At 40.3% G+C, this 26,685-nt stretch overlaps 1 protein-coding gene across 3 annotated transcripts in view; it reads left to right on the plus strand.

Moving 5' to 3' along the window:
* The window catches only part of MACROD2 (mono-ADP ribosylhydrolase 2), a 2,044,226-nt gene that overhangs the window by 1,840,408 nt on the left and 177,133 nt on the right, over positions 1-26,685 (plus strand). For all 3 annotated transcript variants that reach the window (XM_028499297.2, XM_028499299.2, XM_028499300.1), the window contains exons 9-10: positions 3,739-3,820; positions 21,719-21,763. In XM_028499297.2, coding sequence (XP_028355098.1) covers positions 3,739-3,820; positions 21,719-21,763 — 127 coding nt within the window. The remainder of the gene's footprint in view (positions 1-3,738; positions 3,821-21,718; positions 21,764-26,685) is intronic.

Here is a 26,685-nt window from a genome sequence, read left to right on the forward strand (position 1 = left end):
AGAAAATATTTGCAAATGTAGCAACTGACAAAGGATTTAATCTCCAAAATTTACAAGCAGCTCATGCAGCTCAATATCAAAAAACAAAAAACCCAATCCAAAAATGGGCAGAAGACCTAAACAGACATTTCTCCAAAGAAGATATACAGATTGCCAACAAACACATGAAAGGTTGCTCAACATCACTAATCATTAGAGAAATGCAAATCAAAACTGCAGTGAGGTATCACCTCACACCAGTCAGAATAGCCATCATCAAAAAATCTACAAACAATAAATGCAGGAGAGGGTGTGGAGAGAAGGCAATCCTCTTGCACTGTTGGTGGAAATGTAAATTGATACAGCCATTATGGAGAACAGTAAGGAGGTTCCTTTAAAAACTAAAAATAAAACTACCATATGACCCAGCAATCCCACTACTGGGCATATACCCTGAGAAAACCATAATTCAAAAAGAGTCATGTAGCACAATGTTCATTGCAGCTCTATTTACAATAGCCAGGACATGGAAGCAACCTAAGTGTCCATCAACAGATGAATGGATAAAAAAGATGTTGCACATATATACAATTGAATATTACTTAGCCATAAAAAGAAACGAAACTGAGATATTTGTAGTGAGGTGGATGGACCTAGGGAGTGTCATACAGAGTGAAGTAAGTCAGAAAGAGAAAAACAAATACTGTATGCTAACCCATATATATGAAATCTTAAAAAAAAAAAAATGGTTCTGAAGAACCTAGGGGCAGGACAGGAATAAAGACACAGATGTAGAGAATTGACTTGAGGACACGGGGAGCTGGGATGAAGTGAGAGAGTGGCATTGACATATATACACTACCAAATGTAAACTAGATAGCTAGTGGGAAGCAGCTGCATAGCACAAGGAGATCAGCTCAATGCTTTGTGACTATCTAGAGGGGTGGGATAGGGAGGGTGGGAGGGAGACACAAGAGGGAGGGGATATGGGGATATGTGTGTACATATAGTTGATTCACTTTGTTATACAGCAGAAACTAACACAGCATTGTAAAGCAATTATACTCCAATGAAGATGTTAAAAAAAAATCTCATAATTTATGTTAAGTGACTGTAAAAGTAGGGAGAAATGAGTACATATGAGACTGTCCAGCTTGTTCTTCTTAGATCTGGTTTGAACCAAATTTTCTTGTTTTGATTTTGATCTTAATTAGGAGCTTTAGAAATAATATGATCATTTGAAGCCTGGAGAAAAAGTCAACCATCACAGGCACAGAAGTGAGAATAATTATAGTGTTTGGAAATTATCAGTAGTTCAATGCAGCTGGAGAGTAGAGTATGTCTAACACAGAATCTTATTATTTTTTAACTTATTTTATTGTAGTTGATTTACAATGTTGTCTTAATTTCTGCTGTACAGCAAAGTGATTCAGTTATACATATATATACATTCTTTATCATAGTCTTTTCCATTAGGATTTATCACAGGATATTGAATATAGTTCCCTGTGCTATACAGTAGGACCTTGTTTTTTATCCATTCTTTATATACTAGTCTGCATCTGCTAATCCCAAACTCCCAATCCATCCCTCCCCCACCCACCTCCCCCTTGGCAACCACAAGTCTCTTCTCTATGTCTGTGAATCAGTTTCTCTTTCGTAGGTAAGTTCATCTGTGTCATATTTTAGATTCCACATAATAGTGATGTCATATGCTATTTGTTCTTCTCTTTCTGACTTACTTCACTTAGTATGATAATTCTATGTCCATCCATGTTGCTGCAAGTTGCATTATTTCATTCTTTTTTTTATGGCTGAGTAGTAACAGTCTTATTTTTAATGTTAGGACTTTTAACTATGATGTATTTCATCTATACAGAAAGTGTAGAACATAATATGCTATCCATGTTCCTACCCCCATAGTTGATAGTTGTCACCCATTTGCCATATTTTTTCTAAATTTTTTTCTTTCTAAATAAATAAAATATTAACTATTCATTTAAAGTCTTACCTGTCCATTATTTTACCTTCCCTCCCTTATCAGAAATCATCATCATCTTGAAGTTCATGTGTCACATTCCTATGTATGTTTATGGTCATTAGTGCTTATGAACGAATCCCTACACTCTTGTATCTTTGTGCTTTAAAAATTCATATAACAGTATCAAAGCAAGTATGTTCTTTTGTAACTCGATTCTGTTGCTTGACATTATGATTCTTATCTTTAGCCACAGGGCATAAATATACTATAAGGATAGTGGAGACGAGCATTCAGTATTGGACAGATAATCATTTATTCCACTCAATTTATAGATCACCTGAGAGTAAGTTGATGGTGACAGTTTTTACATTTGTAGCAAATGTTACTGCCATGCAGACAAGGCTGGACACCAGAAATTCAAATGAATACAGGGAAAGGAAAATAGGGTTCTTTGCACCTCAGTCCTTCCATTTCTGAAGGTCAAGTGCTCTCTCCACCCTATGGGACAGTGACTGGGGTAGCGCTGCATGGTTTTTGGTGAAGTCCAGTGACTGCCCAGGAGATGGTCTACCGGCTGGGGGTCTAGACTTGTGCAGGGATCAGGAAGCTGCATCTCCGAGCTTCCATCAGGGAACCCTGGTGATTTCTGTGTCCTAATCCTCTCCCCTCCCACTCCTGCAGATCTTCTCTCCTACTGGGAACTTTGGGACTTGGCTCACATGACTCTGTCGCCTACAGACTGGGAGAGCTGAGGGGTTAGGTGGATGACATCCATTTGGGTTTTTTCCTGTCCTGCCACCAGCATACCCCACTTCCGTTTCCTACTGATGTTCTAGTCAATTGCCAGTTGCAGTTTGATGGATGGGGTAATTTTTAACTTTTTGTACGTTGTTAAAATAAAGGAACTAAAGCGGTGTTTGTTTTCAAGACACAAAATTGAGTCACCGATTTAATATCAGATATCCGTGAGCTATTATGTGTATCCCGTCTCTCTTCTCTGTTTACCGTATTACTCTCGGAATGTCTCAAAGAAACTCCTTACATGCAGAAGCTCTCGAAACAGAGAAAAGGGGCTGTGTACACATTTTACTTTTGAAGTGGCACTTCCTTACTCAGTGATAACCTACCAGATTAAAGTTACATCGACCTCATGTACTGTCAACTAATTATATTTTATTTCTGTTGCATTTCCAAGTATGTAAAGCTAAAAGCAAGTGACTGCATGCAAATTACACTGAGTGAAGCTTTTTAGGCCATGTTCAAATGCTAACAGGTTTGATAAATATATTTGTCTAACAAGGGTAGGACAAAGAGCTCTCTGTTTACTGACATACTTTATTGTCATTCTGCTGTACACCTCTCGGGTGGCTGTTTAATAGAACATAAAGTCTAGGTATCCTGGTGGAATCTCAGATCTTATTTATAGCTTGCTGCAAAGTAGCTTATTGTCATTTATTATTTCTTATTTGTTTTATATAACATCTTTCCACCAAATTGCCCATGGGTTTATTTACATAAAGAGTGCATTCACAAACAAACACACTCTCTCTCTCTCTCTCTCTCTCTCTTTCTTTCTCTCTCTCTCTCTCTCTCTCTCACACACACACACACACACACACACACACACACACACACACACACGAACTCCACTCAGTGCTATCATGTAGTTAGTAGTGTAGCACCAAAAATCTGTGGGAAGTTTTCTGTTCCAAGACCATGTTCTGGGAAGGCATTTGCCATATTTCCTTTCGCTTTAAGTGTCTATTGTTTGCTTCTAGGTGGATCGGATCATCTTCTGTGTCTTCCTAGAAGTCGACTTCAAAATCTACAAAAAGAAAATGGGCGAGTTTTTCCCTGCAGGTGAGTAAAGCAATTTGTTTCCTTTGAAATTGGAGGTTGAAAAAGTCAGGGCATCACTTAATAATTCTACTACTTTATTTCGCCTTTTAGAGGTTGTTACAAGTATGATTTCCATCCACCAGTCACACCTGGCAACTTGTATCTTAGATTTTAAGATCTAAAGGAGGTGACGGGAAATCTAGGCTCTGGACCTCTTCCTCTTACCAGGTCATTATGTTGTCTTGGGGAAGTCAGTTTATCTCTTGAGTGAGGGGCTGGACCAAATGGCATTTCCTAAATTACGTGACCTGTGATTTCTTCCCCACACTTGTAAGTTGTACAGGCCTGTGCCTGCACCCACCGTGTTAAACGTGTTGGAAATTGTAAGGAGCCCATTTATATTTGTAGTCACAATTCAAGCTGTTCTTCCATTCCATCCCTCTTCTCCCTGGTTTTCTCCGCCCAAATTGCAATGAAGAGAAAGTCCTTTCCAGGGCATCTGAAAAAGGTAGTCTTTCATCTTATTTCACACTTCTTTTTAGAAAGTAGGAGAAACCTCCAGGTTTTTAAAGAACCTTGAGTGAATTGATTTACCTTAACTGAATGTGCGATCAGCTGAACCTGGTTCATTTGAATATTGCCCCCCACTGTCCCTCTTCCAGCCTGTGAAGGCTGAGGCTTATTTCATACCTTGTTATTTTTATGGTGCCATTTAAGTCCCGGGGTCCTAAGCACTTTCCTCAGCCGTGATGAAGAATGGCTTCCAGGGAATTTCAAGCTACCATGAGCCTTGTTGGTGCCTGCCTTTCAGAGAGATTTTTTTTTTTTTTTGAGGATTTTATGTCCATCTGAAGTGGTCTTTCATGTAACCAGTGACTCTGGCAGGTAGAAAGGAGTGGATGATGGGTTCCAGTGCCCAGTCACCTTCTTCAGCAGCCTATTGGAGCCCCCCACACCATAGAGAGGATGCCCCACCCACCTGCAGATCAGGGTAGGACATAGAGCTACAGGACAGCTACAGAAAACTGCTGGAGATGTTCAACGCTGTGCAAATGATCAAAATGGGCTAAGTTCTCCTGGGTGATCTGAAGTCCTCCCTGATTTTATAATTGAAAGGTGAATCTGCTAAGTGTAATCCATTTGGGATTTTACAGTCTCCCCCAAATGGAACGTAACATAAATCCAGAAGACTCCCATATGATAAAGAAGACCAGGGTTGTGGTCCTTTTTCTCTTTTTCCTCCTTCCCCTCCTTGTTTCACTTTTATTCATTTTTTAAGCAGCTCTGTGTTTTACAGAGTGTAAAGTACATAATAGCTGTTTAATAAGTAATTGTTGACATGACTTGAATTTAATAAATTCTTCTCCCCATAATCTCATGGCTTCTTTCTGTTTCAGCCTCCTCCTTCCATCCTCTCTCTTTATTTCCTACATAATCACAGTGAGCAGATTGTGCCTACATTTCTGCGTTCTTAAGTATTCTTAAAAGAAAGTGTCCTTTCATGTAAAAAATGCAACTTGCTATGGTGTGCAGTTGCAAATGTCTTGTCAGCATCACAGCATGATTTATAAAATTTTATAAATTTTGGATTCCCTGATATGTTTGGAAATAATGACATCATATTCATTTTTATGCCTCCTAAAATGAAAACTTGTTTTCACTCTAACATATGATAAAAATAATTGTATAAGTATGATCCATTGCTATTAAAACAAATCCATCCATCAGCAGGTGTTTCCAGTGATGCAAAGCCAAAAATCATATCACAAGTTTTTTAGAATGGGACAGTGTTAGTGGTCTAGAATGTATTAATAACTATGCAAATAACTTATTGTTTGAGAATTGCTACTTTAAATAAATCCAAAATGCATCTTAGCACTCAATCGAGTGAAATAATAATAAAATCATCCCCAGCTTCACATCAGTGCTTTGAATCATGCCATGCTCATGAAATTATTTCCATTGCATATTTATAATAGTAAGTACATTTTTAAACTAAGTGTCAGACTCCTCCAATATTGTTGAGTATTTCTTCAATGCTGAGGCATCAGCCATTTGTAAATTCCAAATATGCACTATGAAGTAAAAGTGACTTCTCATGGAATATGTGACTGCTAATATAGATGATATACATTATATGTTCATAATTTGAGTTTATGGTTAATTCATAACCATACCACCTTTGATTGGAATATAATTTTTCTGACTTGCCATATATTCCCCCTGGAGTGACTTCAGAGTTTCTCTAACTAGTCTTCTTAACCATTCCGAATGCAATAATGATCATAGTTTAGAAAAAAAAAGGTCATTTTTATATTAAACCAAATCTCTGTGTTTGGGGGTACTTTAATCCCATGTCTTTAAATTTCATAATTGAGACTCTAAGGCAAAATGAATGAGAAAACAATAAAAGTTAGTCTAGAAATGATCATAATAAAGATATAACACATGCATGACTACCACCTAATATTAAGGTTAGGAATAATAGCTAACACTTGTGGACTGCCTTCTATCAGCCATCAGATATATGGGCTAAATCAGTTAATCTTCATGATGACTCTAAGAAAGTGGCACCATATCAACCCTCCTTTTTAGATACGGGAAATGATGCACACTTCAGAAAAGTGAGACATACAGCTAGGAAATAACATCTGTACTTTAAAATTGAGGATGGTATCTGTCATTGCACAAGTGATAAGAGCATCCTCAGAGAAGGCTGGGATGCATTTGGAGCGTTAAGAAGGTCTCCCTAATTTCGTCTGATGCCTATCGCTTTTCTAATCTGCCATGCTTCTCTTTCCTCTAAGATCTGAATATTTCCTCATGAAACATTTTCTAATATGAGTCAAATTTGTACTTTATCATAGATTTCAAAATCAAATTCCATCCAAATCATCCAAGTAGTGCAGTGCTATTATCTGTAGGCAAGTGGCACCAGGAAGCAAAAAGGACCGTGGGAGAAGATGGCAAATGTGGAAAATTCCTGTATTAGTTCACCAGGGCTGCCAGAACAGAGTACCACAGATGGGATGAAATTTATTTTCTCACAATTCTGGGGACCAGGAGTTCAGAATCAGGGTGTCAGCTGGGTTGGTTTACTCTGAGGCCTTTCTCCTTGGCTTGTAGACGGTCATCTTTGCCCTGTGTCTTCATGTGGTCTTCCCTCTGTGTGTCTCTTTGTCTTAATCTCCTCTTCTTCCAAGGACACCAGTCATACTGAATCAGGGTTCACCCCAGCGAACTCATTTTAACTTCATTACCTCTTTAAAACCCTATCTCCAAATAGTCACATTCTGAGGGACAGAGGGTTAGGACTTCAACTTATGAATTTTGGGGGGGCACACTTAGCCTGCAGTAGGGTCCATGATGGAAATGCAATAGGAACCTCAGAGGAAAGAAACCAGCATTTCTGTCATTTATTTCTGTCTATTTTGTATACACTCTTGCAAGGTAACTCCATTGGATTTTTATATTACGATTTCTTTTTTAACCTCTGTCTTGTCTCACCAATGAAAAGGTAAATTTGGAGAGAACACAGACCATTTCTGATATTCTATTGTACTTCCATAATCTGAAAAATTTCGAAATATGTGCTGGATGTTTATTAAAGTAAGTAAAAAGCTACCATGACCTTAAGCTGAAACGCCATTTAACCGAAGCCTCAAGTAAAAAGTCTTTTTTTTTTTTGAGATATCATAAGTATTGTTACCAGATCTAGATGAGGGCACAGCACTTCTTTTCATATATTTTTCACCTTTAATCATAAGGAAAGACTATTTCTTCAAGAATATTTTTCTAAAATTATATCCTCTGACAAATGGACATGATTTTTTTTAATTTTTACCTGAATCTATTCTTCCAAAGCTAAAAAGAGAAAGGTACAGTCAGCCTTTCATATTCACAGGTTCCATATCTGTAGAGTCAACCAACCATGGATTGAAAATATTAAAAAAAAATTTTTTTAGAAAGTCCCTAAAAGCAAAACTTGAATTCCCTGTGTACTAAGCATTTACATAGCATTTACATTGTATTAGGTATTATCAGTAATCTAGGAATGATTTAAAGTATATGGGAGGACAAACATAAGTTATATGGAAATAATACACCATTTTGTATAAAGGACTTGAGCATCCCTGGGTTTTGGTATCTGCATAAGATACCTGGAACCAATCTCCTTCAGATACTGAGGGATGACTCTATTCACCCTACCTACCCCTTCTTCATGCCCCTTCTCACTCTTTATAAGTTTTTCTCATCCACCGTCAGTATTACATGCTTCCTGTGTGCCCAAGTCTTTGATCATGGCTGCATTTAAAATAAAGTTCTTATAAGATGCCTGAAGTGGCAAGTATTGTACAGAACAGCTGGAAGACAATATCAGCAAATAATCAAGTACAGCACTGAAATAGTCATAATACCAGGATTTCTGAGGCAAATACACACAAGGACCAGGGTGGTTAAGCTAAGTTTCATGATGAATGTGGCACTGTATTGGGCTTTAAAGGTTGGGCAGGAGCAGAGAAGTGATGCCAAATGTGGTGTAAGTGACACAGAGGAAGAAGGGCAGTTCAGATGGGAGAATCTGGGAAATAAGTAAGATGGTTATATTCGATGTGTGAATCCTTGAATCAGAAATGTTGACACTCATCACCATGTAATAAGCAGTTGGGCATAAGAGTAAGCCTTTTAATGGGAGAGTAACATGATAGATCCTGTATTTAAGAAGGATTAATTCATTCTTCACTAAGAGACTGGCCTTCCAATAATAACCAATGGCATAGGTTCATCATCTGCTTTTCTTGGGATGGTAGTGAACAGAGGCTGAAGAAAGCTCAGTCAGTTGCCCAAGGTCACATAACTGGGTATTTCTGACCTCAAATCCTTTCTACTATGCAATGTTTCTTCCCATAGCAATCCCAAAAATGTGGTCAATTGTTTGAAGCTCGACTTTCTGCTAAAAAAAGTCATACATTATCTATTTGTTGTAATAGTGCTGGAGTTTCTGACAAGTGAGTGTGCCTCCAGCCACAGGGAATATCCACATTTCCTTCCTCTTCTTACCTGCTCCCCAGTCATCAGTTTTCCAAGAGCATTAATGAAGCACAGGATGCCATGATCTGCTAAAGTTTTCTTCACTCTTGCTGTTTCAGCACAATGGTCAGAAGGCCAAGCTTGAAGGCACTGGTGACAGGGGTGGTGAAGATCTGAAAAACCTAACTAATGACTAGTGAAGAGCTTGGTACATAGTCAAAACCATCTGTTTATCGGGGAAAAACCACTGGGCTTGTTATCACAAGAAACAGTTTTTGTTCCTGTGACAACCACCTTAGAACTGTGTGACTTTGTGCCTGTTGTTTAATCTTTCCATGCTTCAGTTTTGTCCTGTGCACACACAGTAATAGGATATTTCCAAATAGAATGAATAACAATGTAAATGAATATTCAGAGAGGTGTCTAGACCAAGGATCATACATTTTAAAATATTGTGTTTATTACTTATTATAATTTTAAAAGGAGGTATTTCAATGATTGTGACCATCTTTTAAAATATATATACATATAACTTCTTAAAAATATATGTATAACTTTTTATTACAATAGTAGTACAGATTTGTAGTAAAAAATAGAGAATCCAAAAGAAAAAATTACAAACCACCTATTATCCTACAGTTCAGAGATGAATCAGATTTTGTTGTTTATCCTTCAGATCTTTGAAAATGAAAAAGGAAAACAATCAGAAATGCAGTCTTATATCTTGCAGTGTGTCACATACCACAAATTGTGAACATTTTTTCATGTCATTATATATTCTTCCATAACATAATCTTAAGGGACCCAATGTTTACCCCAAACCATACTGTTGAACTGTGAATTTATCTCTGCAAATTATTCTCTACCTGTTGATGAATAACACTTATAGAAAAACATCTTCACAGGTAAACATTGGCACACATCAACAATTTTTTTAGAATACTTTTCTAAAAGGGGCATTACTTTTTCAAAATGCATACAAAATCAAGATGCTTCTGTCAAATCAGCCATTGTGTTGCGGCCCTATGGGTGAGTGTCATGTACTCAGGGGACATCATTCCCAGAGTCAAAAATATGAACAATGACACCTCTTGTTGAACAACCTGGGTATCTTAGTCCTTTCGGGCTAATATAACAGAAAACTGTAAGCAGGAGGCTCATAAACAACAGAAGTTTATCTCTCACAGTTCTGGAGGCTGGAATTGTGAGATCATGGTGCGAGCGTGGTCGGGTTCTGGTGAGGATCCACCTCTGAGTTGCAGGTGGCCATTTTCTCATTGTATCCTCACATGGTGGAAAGACAGCTCTCTGAGGTCCCTGTTATAAGGGCACTAATCCCATTCATGAGAGCTCCACCCTCATGAATGGGATTATCTTCCTAATTACCTCCCAAAGTCTTACCTCCTAATACCATCTCACTGGGGGTTGGGATTTCAACATATGAATTTGGGGAGAGCACAAACAGTCCATTGTACTGAGTTTACATTCTCATGAGCAGTGTGTAAGAGTTTACTTTTCCCCCAGTCTTCCCAATTGTGTATATTCTCATGTTATCGCTTTTATACATTAAATAAGCTAATTAATGGGTAACAAAGTGCATTTCTTTTATTACTAGTATAGCTAATCCCGTTTTTCAGTTGTTTGTTATCTCTCTAAATGTCTTATGTGAAATTGCTAATCATATCTTTTGCACATTTATATTGACTATTTCATATTTATCTTATTGATTCATAAGAACTATTTGTATATCAAAACTATTAATCTTTTCAAATGTATGTTACAAAGAGTTCCCCAGATTGTCATTTGTCTTCGTGATGTTAGATATTATTCTTTTATAACCAAAACCATGAGGAAAGGTAGAAGTAAAGACAAAAGAAAGATGAAAGAAAATGTAAAATAAAAGGGGGGGAGAATAGAAAGAAGGGAAGAGGGGGAGATGAAAGGAAGAAAGAATGAAGGTTGAAAAAAAAAGAAAGCAAAGAAGAAACCTTTTTATACAAGAGAATGAAGTTGAAAACTAAAAACACACAAAAGACCTTGATTTTAATCCTATGTACTTGATCCGATAGGACATCATTATTTCTAAATGGAAATGTTCTTAGTTCTACTCCTCAGATATTTTTTTTTTGCAAAGCAATCTGCTTCCTGATTTACTGGATGTGGTAGGAGGAAAGATGCCTCAACCACCCCCCACCCTGCAAAGATGCCTTCATCCCCAGAATTTGTGAATATGTTAGGTTATATCGCAAAGGGGGAAATAAGATTGCAGATGGAATTAAAGCTGCTGATTAGCTGATATTAAAATAGGGATGCTATGCTGGATTATCTGAGTGAGCCAGTATAGTCACAAGTATCCGTAAAAACTGGGAGAGGGAAGCAGAAAGCAGAGAGCCAGAGGGAGACATGACTGGAAGGATGTTCAGAGAGAGGCAGCGTTGCTGGCTTTGACTGTGGAAAAGGGGGCCACAGCTAAAACGAATGTGGGTGGCCTCTAGCAGCTCGAAAGCTGAAGAAACAGATTTTCCCCCAGAGCCTCCAGAAAGGAATGCAGCCCTGCTGATGTCTTGATTTAGCCCAGTTAGATCCACGTCAGACTTCTGACCCACAGAACTGTAACATAAGAAATTTGTGTTGTTCTAAAGCACTAAGTGTGTAGAGATTTTTTATAGCAGCACCAGTAAACTAATCCATCAGTTGTCTTTGAATAAGGAAAAAAAACACGAGCAAAGCTGTTGACCCAGTCTGAATTTTACTTTTTTTTTTTAATGGCATACTCAGTGTATAGAAAAATCTACATGGGCTTCCCTGGTGGTGCAGTGGTTGAGAGTCTGCCTGCCGATGCAGGGGACACGGGTTCGTACCCCAGTCCGGGAAGATCCCACATGCTGCGGAGCAGCTGGGCCCATGAGCCATGGCCACTGAGCCTGCGCATCCAGAGCCTGTGCTCCACAACGGGAGAGTCCACAACAGTGAGAGGCCCGCGTACCGCAAAATAAATAAATAAATAAATAAAATTTAAAAGAAAAAAATAAAAGAAAAAGAAAAATCTACAGAATGAAAGAATTCAAAATTTTCTTTAATTATGAATATTTACGGGGACTTGGCACTTTTGTGCTCATTTGTACACTTTTAATGTCTGGATTGCATCGATGGTTAGAATTATACAAGACATGCTTTCTGTAATGTGACATAAATGAGTTGATTGCCTTCTTAGGAAATGGGTGCTAACTATTTCCACTTGATGGGCCTCAAAAGCTACAAACACATTTTGCCTTCAATGAAAATCCAGTGAAGTGTTGCTGTAACCAAGCAGCCTGAATACAGGAACAAGCAGCAGGTGTAGACAGAAAGCAATCTGTCTCTTCAAACGGCGGCGGGGGGTGGGGGGTGGGGTGGGAATGTGCAGTGTGTGTAGCAAATGCTGATAAACAGAAGAACAAATAAAGACCTGGGAACACAAGCATTGACTAAGCAGAGTTTGATCTCATTAGGAAGTTCTGATAAAAGATAAGACAAGGAACTTCTCTGGTGGCTCCAGTGATTAAGAATCTACCTGTCAATGCAGGGGACATGGGTTCGATCCCTGGTCCGGGAGGATCCCACATGCCGCAGAGCCACTAAGTTTGTGCACCACAACTACTGAGTCTGCACTCTAGAGCCTGGGAGCCACAACTACTGAAGCCCATGTGCCCAGAGCCCATGCTCTACAACAAGAGAAGCCACCACAATGAGAAGACCACGCACCGCAACAAAGAGGAGCCCCTGCCCACCACAACTAGAGAAAGCCCGCATGCAAAAACAAAGACCCAATGCTGCCAAAAATAAATAAATTAATAAATTAATTAATTAATTTTTAAAAAGATAAGACAAAATGCTGCTGGGAGAAGGGAGGATGCTATAGGCATCTTTACAAAACCCCCTACAAGGTGCTTTTGAAAGACCCTTGGAACATCCTGGGTAGACTGGTTTCTGTTCTGTAGTTGAAAACATTGAGGCAAATGCAGGAAAAAGTAATGATAACTTTCGAGGAATAGTGTATGAATGAAATAATTCCTAATAAGTCACAGAAATAAGAGTAAAGATAAACAATAGAGTTTTTAAAATTTATTTTATTGAAGTGTAGTTGATTTACAATATTTTGTTAATTTCTGCTGTACAGCAAAGTGATTCAGTTATACATATATATATTCCTTTTCATATTCTTTTCCATTATAGTTTATTATAGGATATTGAATATAGTTCCCTGTGCTATACAGTAGGACCTTGTTGTTTATCCATCCTATATATACCAGTTTGCATCTGCTAATCCCAAATTCCCAATCCATCCTTCCCCGACACGTCTCCCTTTTGGCAACCACAAGTCTGTTCTCTATGCCTGTGAGTCTGTTTCTGTTTCATAGATAAGTTCATTTGTGTCATATGTCAGAATCCACATATAACTGATATCATATGGTATTTGTCTTTCTCTGTCTGGCTTACTTCACGTAGTATGATAATCACTAAAACCATCCATGTTGCTACAAATGGTATTATTTTCATTCTTTTTTATGGCAGAGTAGTATTCCATTGTCTATATGTACCACATCTTCTTTATCCATTCATCTGTTGATGGACATTCAGGTTGTTTCCATGTCTTGGCTATTGTAAATAGTGCTGCTGTGATCATTGAGGTGCATGTATCTTTTCAAATTATAATTTTGTCTGGATATATGCGCAGGAGTGGGATCTCGGCATGGGTCTTTGAAAAGTTGTCTGGCTCCTTCACTTGCTATTCACTCTGTAGTCCACAGCAATCATGCAATTCTCTCTACCCTGCTACCCACACCGTCCTTGTGGAGGTTATCAGAACCTCTTCAATGGGTGGAGTGTGGTTATTGAAACCAGTGCATATTTGATCACATGACTCCACATGACCTTTTGCAACATTTATCTTACTTGCCTGGGCAGCCTTTATCCTGTAGACCATTCTGTCCTCCAATTCTCTTCCTGCCAGCCCTCTCTGGTATCCTCACTGCACAGGGCCATCTCCAGCCAGGAGTCCCTCAGCAACTCCCCGTCAACACATCTAAAACTAAATCCAAAGTCTCCCCCCCCACCCCATCTTCCCTCTCCTGAGCCCCATATCTCAGTAACTGGTACCATCATGTACCTAGTTGGCCAAGCCAGGAACAGCAGAACCATGCAGTTTTCTAAGCAATGCCTTTTATTTATTCATTTATTTATAAAGTAATGAGATTTGAGTGTTCCTCTAGACCAAGGACCAGCTTGGGGTGGGACTGGGGGGGGTGGGAAAACAACTTTGGCTTTTTAAAAAACTTTCTCCTGACCCTCTCAACGATGTTGCATGAAGTGGAGTTAGCAATTTGTTAGGTCCAGAGGGTCCTAGTTTTCAGTGTAATGGCAAGATGCTCACTCTGAGGAATTCCTCTTTTTTTTTTTTTTGCGGGGGGCGGGGTACGCGGGCCTCTCACTGCTGTGGCCTCTCCCGTTGCAGAGCACAGGCTCCGGACGCGCAGGCTCAGCGGCCATGGCTCACGGGCCCAGCCGCTCCGCGGCATGTGGGATCCTCCTGAACCGGGGCACGAACCGTGTCCCCTGCATCGGCAGGCGGACTCTCAACCACTGCACCACCAGGGAAGCCCGAGGAATTCCTCTTTATCAGTCATTCTTTGCTTGGAATTTCTGCTTTGTCAAGTTTCTCAAGAAGCCATGAGGATACCCATATCTTCCTTACTTCATGGAAATCCTAAAAAGCTTGGAGCACTTTATTTTTGCTAATAATATTTCTTTTCTCTGCAAATACAAATTGCTCCTAGAAGCCCTGGATAATGAATTATTTAAAAGATAAGGGATGCAGAAGAAGCCTGTGGTATGAAAATCAAGCATTAAGAGAGAGGACTTGGGGCTTCCCTGGTGGCTCAGTGGTTGAGAGTCCGCCTGCCGATTCAGGGGACACGGGTTCATGCTCCGGTCCGGGAGGATCCCACATGCCGCGGAGCGGCTGGGCCCGTGAGCCATGGCCGCTGAGCCTGCACGTCCTGAGCCTGTGCTCCGCAACAGGAGAGGCCACAACAGTGAGAGGCCCACGTACCGCAGAAAAAAAAAAAAAAAAAAAAAAAGAGAGAGAGGACTTGGATGCACATGAAATAAAAGCCAGAAGAAGATCATCTCAGTTGTTCTGCTTGACAGACTTGCCCATATGTGTAGGTATCCCTGAAATTTTGAGGAGGATATTGTATGATCTATTTCAAGTACCTGTTGGTTTTTCGTCCCCCCCTTGGGAGTGGAGAGGCTGCCTTAATAGCCCATGAGGGTAACTTTTTCCTTTGTAACACACTCCTTTTTCCACGCAACCCACAGGCCTCTTTAAAGCTAGAGCTAGTCTCCATCCATGTACATGTCCCTCAGCCAATCTAAGGGTCCTGGCCGTGGACCATGATAACCATGCCCTCCAGCTATGTGCTAGCTGGATGATTTCAAGCACATATATCTTATAAAAAGAATAACTGTTTCTTACTCTGAACAACCATGTGGTGTGGGCATCCCTTCCCAGCATCAGTATTGGTTAGACATCCAAGTTACCTCAGCTTGGATATAAAACGAGACAGCTACTGTTTTTGAATGATTCTCCTCTCCAACGCACAAATAGTACTTTTTAAGATCAGCTTACATGAGTATCACCTGCAGGGCTAATTAAAACAGAGTGCTTGGGCTTCCCTGGTGGCGCAGTGGTTGAGAGTACGCCTGCCAATGCAGGGGACGCGGGTTCGTGCCCCGGTCTGGGAAGAGCCCGCATGCCGCGGAGCGGCTGGGCCCGTGAGCCATGGCCGCTGAGCCTGCGCGTCCGGAGCCTGTGCTCCACAACGGGAGAGGCCACGGCAGTGGGAGGCCCGCGTACTGCAAAAAAAAAAAACAGAGTGCTTGATCCCTCCCCCAGAATTTCTGATTCAATAGATCTTTAGTGGGACCCAAGAATTTGGATTTCTAACAAGTTATCAGATGATAATGATACTGCTGGTCCAGAGACCACACTTTAGGCTGAAGTTCTGTGGGGTTTTGTAGTCTGTTTGGTTTTTATTCTTCTTACTTCCCCCAAAGACTGCATTAATGATGGGAACTCTAGGCAAGTACAGGAGTAAGGCACGTCCCAAGCCATTGCAAAACACATGGTATACTTTGTTTTTCAAAGAAGTGTGGGACTATTTGTTACTGAGAAATGAACTGCTTCTCTGAAGACAGATATCTTTAAGATAACAATCTTTCATAGTAACTCCGTCTCCCATAAAAGATGAAGTAGACTGACGTTAAAGTAGGTTACATGCTTCTGTATGAAGGAGTTTCTGAAGTGTATAAAGCTAGGTGTTACTGAAAACTGGTTATTCATGGGAAACTAGTTGTTTTTCAAACTTGTTTTTGACTAAAATAAGAACTTTAGTCATATTTGTACTTTTTGTGCAGAATTCAATAGGATAATCTGACAGAGAATGAGGTACTGAATAAACATTGTATCCATTCTGAAACTGATGTCAAAGAGGCCCCTTAAGATGAAATGAAGCCTTAGTCTCTGGGTGGTCTCTGCTGAGGAAGGGAAGGGGATTTTCTGGAATTGGCATTTCTGAACACACAGAACAATAACAGCTGACGGATTGCTCTCTATTTTGAAATGGTATCGCTCTGGCTGAGAACCTTTTTTTTTTTTTTTTTAATTTAATTTTGGCTGTGTTGGGTCTTTCTTGCTGCATGCGGGCTTTCTCTAGTTGCAGGGAGCAGGGGCTTCTCTTCGTTGTGGTGTGTGGGCTTCTCGTTGCGGTGGCTTCTCTTGCTGTGGAGCATGGGCTCTAGGCGTGCGGGCTTCAGTAGTTGTGGCTCGCAGGCTCCGTAGTTGTGGCTCACGGGCTCTAGAGTTCAGGCTAAGTAGTTGGGATGCATGGGCTTAGTTGCTCCTGTGCATGTGGGATCTTCCTGCACCAGGGCTCGAACCCATGACCCCTGCATTGGCAGGCAGATTCTTAACCACTGCGCCACCAGGGAAGTCCCTGACTGAGAGCCTTTTATTTTTGTCCTCTAATGAAGAAGTATGATGTTTGAAGAACTGTTAAAAAGGGCAGCTCTCTGCCCGTGCTCCATCCATCTCTTAACTGCTTCCCAATTTTGAGTGGCATGACTCCCCATTTTCATAGGCTATCATCTTCTTTTATACGTTGTCTTTTGGTTCCTGCTTTTGTTCGAAAAAAATTCTTGCTAGAAATGTGTTGCATAAATATGGCTCAGGTGAGCACATTATATAGAATAATGTTGACCTAAAGTGGATTTCATTAATAAGTCATGGCACTTTAGGTACTTTGTGAACCAAAGTATTCTTGCTTGATTTTAACACAAATACCAAAATATTAAGACTTTTTTTTGGTAAATTTCTCTCATGAAAACATGTTATCGCTCGAAAGATGGTATGTCATTCCTCTGCTTAAAGTTGCTTCGTTCTCAGGATGAATTTTAAATGCTTCAACCTGGTATACTAACCAAGATTCTTCATAGAAACAGAACCAATGGGATGTATATGGAAAGAGATATATTATAAGGAATTGGATCCCGCAGTTATGGAGGCTGACAAGTCCCCAGATCTGCGGTTGACAGGTAGAAGCCCAGGAGAGCTGATGGTCTAGTTCCAGTAGGAGTTTGAAGGCCTAAGAACCAGGAGGGCCAAGGGTATAGTTTCAGTCCAAATGCCAACAGTCTTGAGACCCAGAAAGAGCCCATGTTCCACTTTGAGTTCAAAGGCACAAAACAGTGTCCAAGCACAAAGATAGTCTGGCAGAAGGAATCCCCTCTTACTTGTGGGAGGGTCAGCCTTAACAGATTGGATGAGGTACATCCATATTAGGGAGAACAATCTGCTTTACTGAGTCTACGGATTCAAATGTTAATTTCATCCAGAAACATCCTCCCAGACACTCCCAGAATAGTGTTTGGCAAATGTCTGGGCACGCCTTGGTCTAGTCATGTTGATACATAAAATTAACCATCATATTCAGCATGGAGCATGGAAGAGCCTTTGATAGCTAGAACAGATCACTTTAACCATAGTTCCTCCTATAACTCTTCCCTTCAACCATTCAGAGCTAGTTTTATTTCCATAAAAGCATCTTGGCTATTCATATCCAGGTGTTTTTAGCTGCTTTTCCCTCTGCTTGAGTGCGATTACCCTTGTCTTAGTTTGAATACCCATACCCCACCCCGGAGGCAGACTTGAAACACAAATTCAAGTGGAAATCATTTATTTGAGAGAAAATATCAGGAAACACCAGCAGGGGAGTGGAGAAGCAAGGCAGGGTAGAGAAGGAAGGCAGTAATGTTAGGTTTTAAGCCCATTACCACTAGACCACTGGGACTCAATCCTATGGTTGGGATTGGGGAGATTCTAGGAGACAGTGTAGAACATGCCACGTGAGAAGTAGGGGAGCTGGAGGCCTTATATGCAAATCCTGTCAGTCATTTTGTGAAAGGCTGCCCTGGGTGGGGGATGGTAATTCCATGACACAGCAATTCAGAGAGAGCCCTCAGGCAAAGATACCCAGGGGCTGGTGGCTGGAGGTCAGGCTGGCAAAGCACTGAAGCGTGAAGGAACAAGGGGTGTAGGCAGGGCACCCACACCTACTGGGCACCTAGTGCAGCTTTCACTTCCCGCTAGCTAACTCCAGCTCACCCTTTGGACTCAGCTTAAGCCTCACTTCTTCTGGAAACCATCCATAGACCTCTCTGACTTAGCTGCCTCTTGTCTGTTTCCCAATAGAACTTCTGCTCACCTGCATCAGAGAATCTGTTACTTCTTCTTCTGATTGTTGTCTTACTTTTCAATGCAACCCACTTCTTTGTGAGCTCTTTGAGGGAAGGGAGTGTCACCTTGTATCTCCAGGGCCTTGCATAGTTCTGGCACATGGTGTTGGCCAGTAAATGGTTAGTTAGTAAAAGTAGTAATCATAATTACATGATAACAGTCACAGCCGGTATTTATTGATTGTTCCTTCTCTGTAAGCACTTTACATGTACTACCAGCTCTAGAAGAATGGTAATTTTATTAACCCTACTTTCCATATGAGGAAGCTGAGGAGTAGGTTTACATAATTTTCCCGTTTGCCCAGCTATACAAAGTTTGGCCTGGAAGTGAACCCAAGCAGTCTGAATATAGGTCCTGGATTTATTCTTAACTTCTGTATGAATAAATGAGTGAGTGAGTGAATGAGTGAATGAATGAATGAATAATAACACCAAGTCTGATCCTTCAACACCTTGGGAACATTCTGGGGATGATGCTATCAGTACAGTCTAATAAAGTTCAAATATCAACTCTGATGTCACATTTCTGAGAACCCTTCCCAGTAGCCTTGACTGGAATCATCTGTCCCGCCTCTGGTACCTTTTGTAATGACACTGACTATTCCCTACCATATGTTCAAATTTCTCTGTGTGTCTTAGTTTCCTTACTATTGATAAGTTTCTAGATAAGTTTCTACTTAAGTGTCTGATTCATCTTTGTATTTTCTGTTTCCCCAAACACCAAGCCTTGCGCCTACTAAGCTACCAATGAGTGTTTGTTAGAAGGACAAATGGACACCTGGGGGACAATCAGAGAGATCTTTGACGTTTCCTTTATTTTCCCCTAGAAACTGTACAGACTCTTTTCCATCCCACTCTGAGATTCCAGAGAGTCTGTTGTCATGGAGATGGTTCTAGATATTTTAGTCAGTTCTGGAAAATAAAATTCTGTTTAAATATATTAAGTTCAGAAAAGAATCTGTGAAGAGTTTACTTTGTAGCATTTAGATAATCATTTGGTTAGAAAATCACATTTCTAAGAAATAGCTATTCTTCCTCCTAAAATTATATTCATAGAAAGAATGAAAGAAAGAAATCATGCAGAAAATCACTAATGTTTCTAACAGTCTGAATGGAAGAAAATTTAATTCTTTAAAATTTAACTGTGACCATCAAGAACTACCCTTGTAACACCTCAAATTAGAAGCATTTTCCATTCCTACTAGTATATTGCTAATCGTCATTAATAATTAATACTTAGAAGAGTGCCATATTGAATAAATTTGGCTAGGAAGTTGCAAATCTTTACTGAGTCCTTATTGTTTACAGACTATCTTCTAGATACATGCTGTCCTAATACATAAGAGATACTTAGAAATATAAGAATTCTCCAATTTGACTAATAAAAAATCAGAAAAGTAAAAAAGCAAAACAAAAAAAGTCAGAAATTTAATTCAGCAGAAATTTCTTTATTGATTCTACTGTGTAATCAATTGCATTAGGTGTCAGGGAATACAAAGGAACATAAGACATAAGCTTTATCTTTGAAGAATTTATGACCTAGAAATGGGTCTATGGAAGACAGGTAGGTTAACAAGTAACAAGACTGTGGGATTTGATGGTAATAATAACTATTATTTAGCACTTAATGATGTTTCAGTAGCTGTCCTAGTGCTTTATGTGGTATTATCTAATTTAATCCTTACAACACCTCTCTGTGGGAGGCACTGTTATTATCCCACTTTACAGCTGATGAACCTGAAACTCAGGAATATTAGGTAATTTCTCCAAGATCAGATACCTAGTAAATGAGTGGGTATAGGGGCCAGTATGCAGATCTAAGCCTAAAGGTCCTTAAAGTCCATACTCAGAAGGCAGTAAAAATAAGGTACCAAAGGGGATACTATTCATTCACACTTGGGTGGAGCAGATGTTATTGTTCCTCAGCTTGGCCTGGAAGAATGAGTGTGAGTAGAGGTGGAGAAAAGCATTGCTTCCAGAACTGAGGCAAGTATGGGAAGCTAAAGGAAACCTTAAAAATTTGGGAAAAAGGTCAAGTGTTGTCATGTGTGTAGGTGGCAGCATGAGTGGAACAGGGGTGGTGAAACTGAGACAGGTGTCTGGAACCAGATCTTGTTGGCCTTGAGTGTTACCCCAAAGAGTCTAGAATTTTCTCATTAGACAGAGAAGAATCACTGAATGGTTGTGAACAAGATCAGAATTGTATTTCAAGATTGATTTGGCAGCTATGTGTAAAAGGAATTGGTGTCAGAAGTGGGAAGAAGAAAAGGGCAGTTGGGAAGCCACAAAACAGGGAAGGTGAATGGCATTGAGCGCTGGAATTTGGGTTGTAATAATGTAAGCAGAGAAGAAGAAACATGGAAATAGGACAGGATTTGGCACCTCCTAGATGTGAGGAACACTTAAGGAGAAGAGATGATAACACATATTAGTTCAGAAAAGCAAATATGTCATTCAGCAGACAGAGGAAGCACACATCTGTGTCCATTTAAAGGGACCTACAATGGGAGATGAGATGAGGGGAGTTAAATGGGGATGGAGCAACTGGTGGGAGCACGTGAAAGCACATGGTTAAAGGTGTGGATTTGCGTGTGTAGCAAACAAGCACTTTTTCTGGTGCAATGCAGGGGTTGGACATTCTGTCAGCCTACAACCAAATAGTGATGCCTGCATTTTCTCAGAAACTTGATGTGAGCATACATACCTTTAATAAATGCAGAAAATGTGGCATTTAAAATCTGTGATTTTAATATTTTTAGGAATTAAAATGACCGAAGTGACCATATATAACTTTGATAAGTAAAGCAAATTATTTCATATATAGTTTATTATAAATATGTCATAATTTTTAAAGGAAATGTAAACCCTAGGTGTTAGATTGTGCTCTAATGTGTACACTTTCTTCTTAATTTAGCATGATAATATAAGACAGTAGAAAGGCATAATTTAACACTCTCTTTTCTACTGTTTTCTTCAATTTTTTATTAGTCAAATTGGAGAATTCTGGTGTTTCTAGCTTTCATATGAGTTTTTCTTTGTTTTATTTTTTAATAGATGATAATAATGGAGAAGAAGACATTGACATGAAAGAAGATTCAGGTATTAAATTTATAATTCTATTCTTACAGGATAGGCAAGGATCATTTTGTTGTTTATGTACACCTCATATTTTACAAAGAAAGACAAAATAAGGTTAATAAAATAGAAATGTACACCTAAAGTTATAAAATAAGGAAACGTTATTATAAAATAACAGCTAATACAGTTATGGTATTTAAACATTAAACTTGAATTTGAGCTTCCTGATAGCTAAGGTAAAAATGGAACATGATGTTGTAGTTAATAGAGGTGTGTAACAAACGACCCCCAAAACTTAATGTCTAAAACACCCACTTATATACTGAAATACTCTGTGGGTCAAGAATTGAGACCAAACACAGCAGGGGTGATTTGATAATACTACTCCACAAAATCTGAGGCCTCAACAGGAAGACTTAGCAGCTGGGGGTTAGAATCATCTGAAGATTTGTTCACTCATATGTCTGGCTGGTGATTGACAGGGCTGTTAGCTGAGACCTAAATTGGGGCAGTTTTCTGAAGCACCTGTGCATGGTCTCCTCCTGTAACCTGGGCTTCCTCCCAGCAGCCAGCTTCCTTTTGTTTTTTCTAGAGAGAGTGAGCAAGCCAGATGCATATCCCTTTTAAGACTCATTCTCAAGAATCCCATATAATTACTTCCACCAAACTCTTTTCTTTGGAGTGGTTATTCACAAGCCCACCCAGGCTCAGAGGAGGAGAGAATAGACTCAGTTTCCTGATGGGGAGCAGTGAGGTTCTACACAGCAGGTAGGACCTGAAATATGGCTGAGGCCATCTTTGGAAAATGCATTCTCTACATATGATGTATTGCTCTCATTATCAGAAAGTGAGATACATGCCTACTCCTCAAAAACAACCAGTGTTTGGTGAGAGAAATCTAGTGGTTAACAGCATTGGCTCTGGCCTGAGGTCAATATGAACTTGATAGTGAATGCATGAAGCAATAGGCCTGGATTCAATCCTAGCTCTTCCACTGAATGACTTTGAATTAGAGTTTTCTTTATAAGCCTCAGTTTACACTTCTGGGGGCAATAACTCTTACCGTACATTCTTATTTGGGGGACTAAATGAGATATCATACCTGAAATGTTCCTTGGACCATAGTAAACGCTCAGTGGATGATTGCTTTTTTCACTCAGTATATTGGACAGATATTAGAAGGCATAGGGCTTAATTCTCTGGGATGAGAGCCCCATGTTTCTCATTTCGGCAATCACACTGCTCTAGACATGAAATGGAGCCAGTTTTCAAAACTGAAAGAGATATCTTAGAGGCCCTAATTTTGTGTGACCTCCTGTTGCTGCCAGAACTCTTTACAAATCACTGACAACCTGGGTCTGAGCAACTCCACGAACAGGGAGCTCTTTAAACTGTGAGGCAGACAGTCTCATTGGGCAAGGTTTGGTTAGGATCATCCTTTTCCTTGTGAAGTTACATCTCTCCCTCACCTGACCTCCCACTGTCTTCAAGAAGGAATAACGTCAGTTCCTTTCCTTCATAACAGTTCACTGGAACAGTGACTGTAGCTTCTATCCACTCTTGTTCCTGTGGTCTCCCCAGGACATGGACTCAGAGGGCATGAGAGACAGACAGAGGATCTCAAGTCAGGAGCAGGAATGGAAGAGGTAGAATAGGGACTATACAGCAGCTCTGGGTTCCCTACCTGTATCCCCTTGGCTCTCACTGTTGTTGTATAATACCAACAGCTTTCTAAGGAAAGTTCTTGTGGCTTTCAGCTGAGTGCTTGTCTCTGTTCATGAAAGAAAACTCAAAGTACCAGGGAGTTAATTTCTCTGTAGCAGACCTCAGCCAAGGTTGGCCGACAGTTGGTTGATCCAACCAACCTCTTGCAGGACACATCTGAGGCATGTCCTAGACCAGTGCTGCCCAGTAGAAATACAATGGGAGCCTCAATTGTGAGCCTGATATATAATTTCAGATTTTCTAGGAGTCACATTGAAAAGGGTAAAAAGAAAACAAGTGAAATTAACTTAATATTTCATGTAACATAATATATCAAAAATATTATTTCAACATATAATCAATATAAAAATTATATTAGTCAGATCTTTTGCATTCTTTATTTTTCCATACTAAGTTTTTGAAATTTGTGTGTATTTCACACTCACATTCCAAATCAGACTATTCACATTTCAAGTATCATTGGTAAAATGTAGCATTGGACAACGGGATTCTATACCATCGCCCGGAGGCTCCCAGCAGTATTGATCCCTGATTGTCCACAGCAGAACTTTCTCATTAACATACTAACTGGTTGTCCTCCATTTCCAGTCTTACTTCCCTACTCCCCTCTGGTGCTTCCTGGGGTAATCTCTCAAATTAAGTATTTGCACTCAAACCTTTCTCTCAGTGTCTTCTTCTGAGAAAATTCAACATAAGACAAGGGCTCTGTTTGCCTTTTGTAAAACATAAAGCCCAAGGCAATGTTTCAATTAAAATATCAATTCCTGTACTTAGGTAGGATATCTTATTATTTAAAAGAACCATAGGTTGAAAAAAAACTTTAAGCGGTCACCCTATCTTAGATTCCATGAATTTAATATTAATGCTTGCATTTCATGTGTATGACTGTATCCTGCTCATGTGAGGTATCACTGGAATATCCTTCAGTCATAGGGAGCACTGCCCTTTCAGCCAGACAGTTTAAGGAGCTTATCTTGCTAAGGATCATTTGCCTAAAGTGACATATGTACACATTTCTAGGCAAAGGGAGTTGACTTCTTAATGAGATGCAGCTAGCTATCCGAACTGCTGAGTGAGTTCAAGGAAATCCTTATTAATGCTAACGCAGAGCCCACAAGGTTGGAGTCAGCATTTGAGGTCTGGGGGCCTTAAGTGGGTCATTCTTTCTGATTTTAGTCCCACCAAGTGTCCTGGGGGTTTTGTCTCCAGCAGCTGGATTCAGCTGTTCATGTCACACTGAATGGCCCAAGGATGCTAAGTCACTCAGGCAGAATGGGCTTGGGAAGCTGCTCTCCATTCCCAATATCTGAGTGCTGAAATCATGCGGGACTGTGTGCAAAATGGGTCCATGGAGGGCCTTGCTGAAAATTGGCGAGCAGGCTGGCTTCCGTTCAGTCTCACGCTCAGGTGTGCTGGTCTCTGAGAAGGGTATGATTGAGCCTCCGAAGACCATGACCTGCTGGCCTTCCCTCTGCTCTTCTCATACAAGTAGAAATGCTGGAAGAATTTGTAAGAATACAGTTGATGCTAGTGAAGGGCTGCTTGGGTGAATCAACCAGCCAGCAAATGCTAGTGGATAATAATTTGGATATCAAAAACCAGTGAGGTGCTGGGAAATGTACCCTCAGGGTGGGGGGGAGCCCCAATTTGAAGAGTTTTCAGATTTCTTGGGTATAAATTTGCCTACCATGGTATTGTTCGAGCTGCCAAACGTGAGTCCAATGAACGTAGGAGTGGAGGAGAGAGAGATCCAACCAGCTGGGGCAGTCTGGCTCAGATCAGCCCCAGCACACTTCTGCCGAGCCAGGTTTGGAGTGTGTACCTTGTGCCAATCACTCAACATACATGAACTCACTTAAGATACGCACCAGCTCTAAGAGACGGGGACTGTTATTATCCAAGGCTTAGGGGGGATTAGTTCCTTGCTTACATAGTAGAGACAGAATCCCAGTATCTAGGTCTAACCCGAAAGCTCACATTCTTAACCTTTGTGCTCCTGTCTCTAGACTCTAGTAGTAAGGAGAAGCAAGAGCATATCAAATGGTATCAGATAAGGTCATCCTAAGGAGAGGCTCTGCCCCCATGGGAGGCGGTAGAAGCCGACTGACTTAAATGCCTAGGATCCTTTTTAAGTCCTTTAATTACTTAAGCTGAGCATGGTAAATGTTTCCCTATGTCCTTTCATTTCCAAGACCATGCACTCTTGAAATGGACCCCAACCTGAGCCCCAGGGACAGAAAATCAGCAGCCACCTATGGCAGGTCAGCCACCTAAGAGCCCGGAGCACAGTTGAGCTCCTCAGGGAGCAAAGACATGCTCATAGCAACACCCCAGCTTTCCAGCCTCTGCCAGAAATAGAGGCAACAGAGACAGTATGATACAGTGTCAAGGAGAAGCATGGGGTGCTATTGAGGAATGTTCCTCTAGCTTCCCCCGGGCCAAGAGGGAGAGTAGAAACATGGGCACAGAGGCCGTATGTAGCAGTGACTTTCATTTAAGTGTCTCCATGGGTGTTACGAAATGATACTATACTATGTCGTAGATGACTGCTCATAATTAACATGTATCTGTGCCCACTGACCACCCCAGGAGTGCCCTACGACTTCTTCAGAAAGGAAGCACTAGTACTTTTGGGGTATGTAAATAGCTCAAAATGTGGGCAAATAGATGTCTTTTTAAACCTCACCCATTCCCCAAGAATTCCCATTCAGGTGGGAAATCAAGAATTCAGAATTTAATTCTCAAAAACTCACTTTCAGGAAATGCTGGTTTGGAGTTGAACTCCCAGCAATGGAAACTCTCCTCTTGGTCCCAGTTGTAGATGATGCATTTCAGAGCATGGGAGGGTTAGAGTCTTCTCCCAGAAATATTGCAAGTGTTACTCTGCTCATTTTATGAATCCCTTTGAACCCAGCATCTGTGTTCAGTGAGCTGTTCCAAGCATCTCATTTCTGGTTTTGCTGAACCCATTCCGAAGGGTCAATATCCATCTCGCACCTGGTGACAGAAAGCTGAGGGAGTTGCTAATGTAGTCGCTGGCAACATTTTTCACCCTGGTCGTGGTAATGACCTGGGATGTGACTGCCTTGCAACCACAGAAAGCCTAACGCTAGTGCCCAAAAACCTTTGTAGTCCATAATTCCAAAGTTTTTAATAGCACATCTATCAAATGCATTTGCTTTGTTCTGTTCTTTTTATAATAAATGGGAAAAGAAAAA

This window comes from Physeter macrocephalus, chromosome 14 (assembly GCF_002837175.3).
Source record: "Physeter macrocephalus isolate SW-GA chromosome 14, ASM283717v5, whole genome shotgun sequence".
NCBI classification, from domain to species: Eukaryota; Metazoa; Chordata; class Mammalia; order Artiodactyla; family Physeteridae; genus Physeter; species Physeter macrocephalus.